The following is an 8030-nucleotide window of genomic DNA, read 5'->3' as shown; positions in this document are numbered from 1 at the left end:
ATATTAAAAATAAGTTAGGTTTTCAGAATATCAGCAATCAACATGTATGGGGTCCATATGCACATAATCTATATTCTTTGACATTCTGAGGACCTTGACTATATAGAGTGACCGCAGTCCAGACCTACGTGAATGGTGCAACACATTGTAACGGTCTGGACGAAACTTTGTTGCATTAAAAACTTTACCAAATAAAATAATATTCAGACTCTTTGACTGCAGAAAACATTATATATCCGTCCACGTATCTTCTGAGTCTTCAGACCATAAATGAGTGGGTTCAGCATAGGTGGGATCATGAGGTAGCTATTGGCTAACAGAATATGAACGTGCAGAGGTATATTATGGAAGAAACGATGTGCCAAGAAGGTAAATAGCGCTGGTATATAAAAGAGTAATATGGCGCAGACATGAGAGCCGCAGGTGCTGAAGGCCTTGAGGCGCGCCTCATTGGTTGGAAGGAGGAGAACAGACCTGAGGATCATGTAGTAAGATAAGGTAATCAGCATCCCATCTACTCCAACCACCAGGACTGCTACAAATAGTCCATAGATTGCATTTAGAGTGGCATTACCACACACCAGTTTCACCACTGCCATGTGCTCACAGTAGGAGTGGGCAATGATGTTATTTTCACAAAATGGCAGTCCTTCCAGTAGGAGAGGAAAAGGCATAATCAGAAGCACACCTTTAATAGCGATTAGCAGCCCAACCGTCAAGATGGTGGATCGGGTTAAGATAGTCACGTGTCTCAATGGAATACAGATGGCAATGTAGCGGTCGAAGGCCATGGCCAACAGAACCCCTGATTCCACCACTGAAAACGAATGAACAAGAAACATCTGGAAGAGGCAAGCCCCAAAACCAATCCCTCTGGATTGAAACCAAAAACTGGCAAGCATCTTAGGCATGATGGAGGAACACAATGTCAGGTCAGTAGCTGCAAGCATGCACAAGAAGAGATGCAAGGGGTCCTGGAGGCTCACATCACTTTTAACAACCAGTAGAATAGTCACATTTCCAAGAAGAACAAGAATATACATGAAGAAGAAAGGGAATGCGATCCAGAAGTGAATGAATTCCAGTCCTGGTATTCCAAGAAGAATGAAAGCAGGATGGTGGACCATTGTGACGTTCTGCTCATTCATGGCTTGCATAGTGCATGCTGCACAGCTTCTGAAATGATATCACAGCCTGCAATTAGAACAAACAGAAGGAGTTCATTTTACAACATCGTCAGAAAAAAATGTAAATGCCATATAGTGAACATGTTGAAATCGGAGATTGTCCAATAAACAAATAATTTCGTTTCGGGTCCCTACATTTACTTTTTGCTTTACAGCTTTACAAACTGCTCAGTCGATAAAGTATTGCTTCATAAAGATGCTCAAATGAGTTCAAAATTGTTCACCTAACTTAGCCCAAAACATGCTTTTTTGTTTCCATGCACCTTTTTCAGGTTTTTCAAATTAATGTTTTTGATTCCAGTTAAAGTGAAGGAGTTCAGAACACTTGGTGGCTGCATCATGCCGAAGCAAAAGAAAAGAAGCCAAAGGCATAACACATTAAGCATAAGCATATATGCATTCTTTACAACAAAATGAAGCACAACACACAACATTTGCGGGCCTGTTCACTAAGGTAACTCACACGTGTGTAATTTACACATGTCTGTTTACACCAATTACCAGAGTAAAGTCACACAAAAGTGTAGATGTATGTGTTCCCACCACATGAGAGAGGGAGGAGGGCAAAATATATGAGGGTAGTAATTGCTGCAAAAATATAGATAAAATCCATAGGAATGTTAAACTAAATACAATTCCTCAAACTACTTAAAAAATACATACATTCAATTTACTGCTTAAAAGTATCTAAAAATACAAATAAAGTAATGAAATATTTATTATTTTATTTTACAATAATTTAAAAACCTGAAAAGCCTTGCTATCATGGAAATACATATGGAAATACCTGCTTATTGGTGAAGTGTACCCTCTTCGATAACATTACTGCCAAGCTGTTGCGTTCTGCATCATGTAGCTTCTGGCGGACAGAAAAGCACTGCGTCGCATGTCCATGTTGCCCTCACAATCTGAAAGCAACTACATGGATGTGGGCACCTCCGACCTGCTTCTGTAAACAGCTGCCAAGCAAGTAGATTTCACCTTTAAATAGGAATATACTACCTATTTCCAAACTAGTAAGCCACCCACCATAATTGAGTATGCACAATGCTATCCAATCAATCAAATCTTCAGAGTCACTAATACGAAAGGGCCCTCACAGGATAAGATAAAGCAGCAATATAAGACCTTCTTCTAAGGATACTTACAGTCAAAGGAACAAGGACATTGGACATAAAGAGCCCATTGAAAGACTTTCTTGCCAAAGGTCATACTTTACCTAATAGAGAACAGACGACTAGGATCCAATTCACACATTGTTAGATGAACATTTAAAGTGGGGCACAGAATAAGAATGCACTCTCCCTTCCCCACATGGACTCTTTTTCAAAAATAGACTGGTTTATATGAACCAAAACACGAAAACTTGTTTTTGACAACAAATCCTTTATTTCACATGTATTCACTTTGGTATATTCACTCATGAGTTTGTTTCACTACATTTGCTGTGGAACACATGTTCACCAATATGATTTGATATGTGTGACATGGTAATAACATGATGATGTGCTTTGATCTAGCTTTTGAAGAAATGAAGAAGGCTACATGGTAAGAATATTAAAATTTGCTGTCATTTCTTTTGTGTGATCTGATAGATGAACGTTTACTGTATCTTAGAATTACAGTACAAGAATAGCAGGACCGTCATTCTTTAGATTACAGTACTTGATGAGCCCAATTTTATTAATGGAGAAAAGGACCTCACACCATCCACCCTAATACTATGAGGAGTGTAATGCCCTTCCTCCGATGGGCCCTGATTTGTCAAGCTGTAGGAGTACGCTTAGCAGGCAGACTATTAGCCTAGCGGATTCGGCAGTCCTTCGCAATTGCAACAGATTGCCCTAACACTTAGGGCCTGAGTCACAAAGGTAAAATTAGACCGAAAGTCAAAGTTTACTACTTTTCAGATACTCACAAAGGTAAAGTTAGACCCAAAGTCAAACTTAACTTCTTTTCAGGTACTCACAAAGGTAAAGTTAGACCAAAAGTCAAACTTGAATCAAAAGTCTAGCTTTACTACTTTTCGGGTATTTACAAAGGTAAATATGGCCGAGATACCCGCCACCCCCTCTCAACACAATCAATCCCCAAAAGGAGGGAAACCGGAAACAGTTCTTGAAGTTTTTGGAAGTGGGATGGAGTGACCATCCCGGCCGTATTTATTAAAACAAAATTAAAACATTAAACGTTTCATGTTATGTACAATTTCATTACCATATTACGATGTTTGGCTAACCTTAACAGATTCTCTAATACAGAGGTTCTCCTAGCCGAACTAGCATCCTACAAAACATTTCTTGACATATTGAAATTGTACAACCTAACGTTTAAGGGCCAACGGCAAGATCATAACCGGTGTCAAGATCCCTAACCAGACTTACCCCTCCCACTTGGGCTGGGCGACAGCACGGAGGCGTACCTCAAGTGCAACTATTACCAATTTCCCTTGACTTGACGGGGGCACCTAAAGACTCGACGCCAGTTAAAGGTCGTTCGAATACTCGTGTGAGGTATCTAGAAGGTACCGTAGACCTTATCCCAACCCCACACTACTTACCGCATCTGCCGTCGCAGATGTCACTGGCCCCGGGAAATTCCCCAGGAGGGGGCTGTAACCCCTCCTACAAAGGAAGGGGCCTTGACCGCCTTTCCTTTACTTCCGGCGACCCATCCTTAGAAGGGACCGCCTCCCCATTGAGGGGCCAATGGCCACCTCTCCCGAGCGCTGCCATCCGTGTTGGGTGACGCCCACTCATAGGGATCTACTAATTAGTGCTCACCGATCATGACCTTACCGCCTACCAAAATAAATATGACAGTGCAAATTAACCTACGAATACATTGGCCACTATGACCGAAAGAGCATGCATTAAAAATTCAACCTTAAACTGAATATCTTTAATGGCAAACATACTCAAAACAACCATTCTTTATTAACTCATCAACATGGCACTACAACCTGTATACGAAAACCGAATCAAAAATTAATCAACTTTATTATACACAACTGGCTGTCTTCAGGGGCTGGTGGGTGGGTCAAAATTGGCTCTTCGTTCTGTCCCGAGCTCACGTGCAGCGAGGAGGTGCAGCTTCAGAGCACAAGAACAAGAGGATGTCTTCTGGTCTTGCGTCCCTTTTTATCCGTCTTCAGGGCGGGCGTATACCCGCCCCTGCCTGCCCCGAGGGCGTGGCTGGCTGCGTCGGTGTCTAGGCCAGCCCACTCTAGGGCGGGAACGAGCGCGCCCCAGCTACGCCGCTTCGGGCATACCAGCTGAGGCGCGCCTCCCGCCCAAAAATGGCTTCCCGGGGGGATCGAGGCACTCGGCCATACGTTCGGGGGGACCGAGTTGGTCGCCCCTTTCCATATGGCCGAGATACCCGCCACCCCCTCTCAACACAATCAATCCCCAAAAGGAGGGAAACCGGAAACAGTTCTTGAAGTTTTTGGAAGTGGGATGGAGTGACCATCCCGGCCGTATTTATTAAAACAAAATTAAAACATTAAACGTTTCATGTTATGTACAATTTCATTACCATATTACGATGTTTGGCTAACCTTAACAGATTCTCTAATACAGAGGTTCTCCTAGCCGAACTAGCATCCTACAAAACATTTCTTGACATATTGAAATTGTACAACCTAACGTTTAAGGGCCAACGGCAAGATCATAACCGGTGTCAAGATCCCTAACCAGACTTACCCCTCCCACTTGGGCTGGGCGACAGCACGGAGGCGTACCTCAAGTGCAACTATTACCAATTTCCCTTGACTTGACGGGGGCACCTAAAGACTCGACGCCAGTTAAAGGTCGTTCGAATACTCGTGTGAGGTATCTAGAAGGTACCGTAGACCTTATCCCAACCCCACACTACTTACCGCATCTGCCGTCGCAGATGTCACTGGCCCCGGGAAATTCCCCAGGAGGGGGCTGTAACCCCTCCTACAAAGGAAGGGGCCTTGACCGCCTTTCCTTTACTTCCGGCGACCCATCCTTAGAAGGGACCGCCTCCCCATTGAGGGGCCAATGGCCACCTCTCCCGAGCGCTCCCATCCGTGTTGGGTGACGCCCACTCATAGGGATCTACTAATTAGTGCTCACCGATCATGACCTTACCGCCACAGGCCCGGATAGTTGACCGGCTATCTGGGCCCCCCACAAAACTCCTAGCTAAAGGTCATGTTCCAACGTTTTTAACCATGCTAAGAAGTCCCCTATGAGTAACTCATTTCCCACCCGAGACAAATGCACACCATCCCCTAGATACATACTGTCATCATTAATACAACCGTGCGAGATAGAATGCAATGTCCTGGAACGAAACAACCTACTCACTTTGTTATTAAGTTTTCTAACAGAATGGTTCAAAGCAGGGATCGAAACAGCCCCCCGCCACACTTTTCGTGGGATCATATGAGACCACGCAATTATGCACCCCGGAACTTTCCTCGCCAACCAACTTACAGTGGAAAGCATTGCCTCCAGGAGAAGTCGTCTACCGGTGGTGACCAAATCATTGCCCCCTAAATGTACTATGACTATAGACGGCGGTGACCTCGTCCGCCCTAACAAACCCTCAAAAAATGCCTGAAACTGGTCAATACAGAGACCGCCCCTTCCGTAGAAGGACATTCTGTACCCGTATTCCCCAGCTACGTGAATCATGTCACCTGCTTCGAATACGTCAGCGGCACGCCTCACGTATGAGTGGCCCACGACCCACACCTCCTTTCTCACAGCCGGTGATGTCTGACCGCTGGCCTGGTGTTGGGTCGACTGCATAGTCCGCCCCGCCTCGAAGGCTTGCGTAACTGAAAACCAAACAAAAGACAAGAAGCGTGAGTACATTATTACAGCTTCACAACATGTGCAACCGCACATACCTCTTATAACAATTGGAGGACCAACGCCCCACTCGTTTTACTTGTTCCACATTAAGACCCCTGGCTGTAGCTTCAGTGGCAGCCCCTATCCGAAAGGAATGGGTCCCAAACTCACCCGGGTCCAAGCCCGCTGCGGTAATTGACATCGCGAGCACCCGCTGAAACTGAAACTTCGTCAGTGGGGTGGCGTCCGCGTGTCTCAACAATGTCCCCCCCCATGATGCCACCCTTTGTGCTAGGTAATCTTCTAAACACTTCACCGGACACATGGGAGACCCTGAAATCCTGCGAATGACTATGCAGTCACCCACCCCACCTTGATCGGTTTTTGACTTGACAAAGGATACAGTCATCGTCTCACCCCTGATCTGGACGTGTTCCCGGCACAAACCCCCCACCACATCCCGCTTGTTCCTTGCTACCAGCTCACTTATCCTCATTGCCCCGTGAAATGCAAGCGTAAAAGCAGCTCGGAACAAACAGGCCTCGAACTGAGACGAGCATGTGGCGGGGAGTGTGGCCAGCAGCTGGGACAACCTATCCAGACCTATCGGGCGCCTCTCATCTACTTTGCGACCCTCAAGGCGTTGCCACCCACGCAGCGCTTTTTGTACCACAAAAGACGCTGTCGGGTCCTGGATATTATGCGCCCTGGCAACAAAGGAAATGGCAGCACGATGCCTCTGGGCTGTAGCCACCGACTTCCCAGCCTTACGCAAGGACATCAGAAAATGTACTACCCAATCCTCATGCCCCCAAAGCCCCCCTCTCTCAGTCCCCAAAAAGGCTAAATAAGCCCGAAACGCCCCTTCGTATGCCTTCCTCGTCCTTGGTGCTAGACTCTCTCCCACGAGGTAACGAAGTTCGGGGCACCGAGAGACCAGAGAGCTTCGGGAAAGGGTGCTGGCTCTGGGTCCGCTGAGGGAAGGAAACCCAAGAAAGCCTGCATTTGAAAACGAGACAGTGCATCAGCAGCCTGATTCATCACCCCTGGGACATGTTTTGCTCTGAATACCACGTTCAGTTGCATACACAGTAAGACAATTTCTTTAAGCAGCCTTAAAATCATTTTGCAACGTGCTGCCTGACTATTGATGCATTCTACAACGGTCATATTGTCAGACCAAAATATGACAGAGTGATTTTTGAATCCATCGGGCCAGGTTCTGAGGGCCACCAAAATGGGAAACAGTTCAAGGAAAGCAATATTGCTCGTCAGCCCCTCTTCATGCCACCATGTTGGCCACCTTTGCGCCGACCATTTTGTGCCGAAGATGGCGCCGAAACCCATGCTTCCCGCTGAATCTGTCCATAGACCAAGCTCTTCAGAGGACAAGGCCGGTTTGTTCCAGACGACTCGACCATTGAAATCCGCCAAAAATGCTAACCAAATACGCATGTCTTGGCGGACCTCGGCCGATAATCTCGTGCGATGATGACCCTCTCTTAGGCCAACCATCGCCTGGGCAATTGAACGGGAGAAGGGGCGGGCCATCGGGATCACCCTTAGGGCAAAATTCAACTTCCCCACCAATTGCTGCAATTGATGCAGCGTAACTTTAGATGCAATAATACACATTTGCAGGGCTGCCCTGAATTTCGACACTTTGGCAGCCGGTAAACGAAAACAACCCTCACTAGAATCCAACTCGATCCCGAGAAACTCGAGGCAAGTCGTGGGACCCACCGTTTTACCTGGTGCCAATGGCACGCCAAATTGATTCATTAAAACACAAAATTCAGTCAAGGCCCGGGCACATTCATCATCCCCAGCGGCCCCAAGGAACAGAAAGTCATCGAGGTAATGCATCACGTTCCGAAAACCCGTTTTCTTCGTGTAAACCCATTGTAGAAAACTACTGAATTTCTCGAAATATGCACAAGATATAGAGCACCCCATCGGCATACACCTATCCATGTAATACGAACCTTGAAACATGAATCCCAAAAGACGTTGG

At 46.1% G+C, this 8030-nt stretch overlaps 1 protein-coding gene across 1 annotated transcript; it reads right to left on the bottom strand.

The window, feature by feature from the left end:
- Positions 1-203: 203 nt before the first annotated feature.
- Positions 204-1148, bottom strand: LOC147693470 (olfactory receptor 52L1-like). Its single transcript, XM_086933225.1, has one exon. It carries the CDS (start codon positions 1146-1148, stop codon positions 204-206), a length of 945 nt encoding a protein of 314 aa, XP_086789351.1.
- Positions 1149-8030: the final 6882 nt, after the last annotated feature.

This window comes from Lissotriton vulgaris, chromosome 8 (assembly GCF_964263255.1).
Source record: "Lissotriton vulgaris chromosome 8, aLisVul1.2, whole genome shotgun sequence".
In the NCBI taxonomy this organism is placed as follows: domain Eukaryota; kingdom Metazoa; phylum Chordata; class Amphibia; order Caudata; family Salamandridae; genus Lissotriton; species Lissotriton vulgaris.
This window is presented reverse-complemented; position numbering and strand designations above follow the sequence as displayed.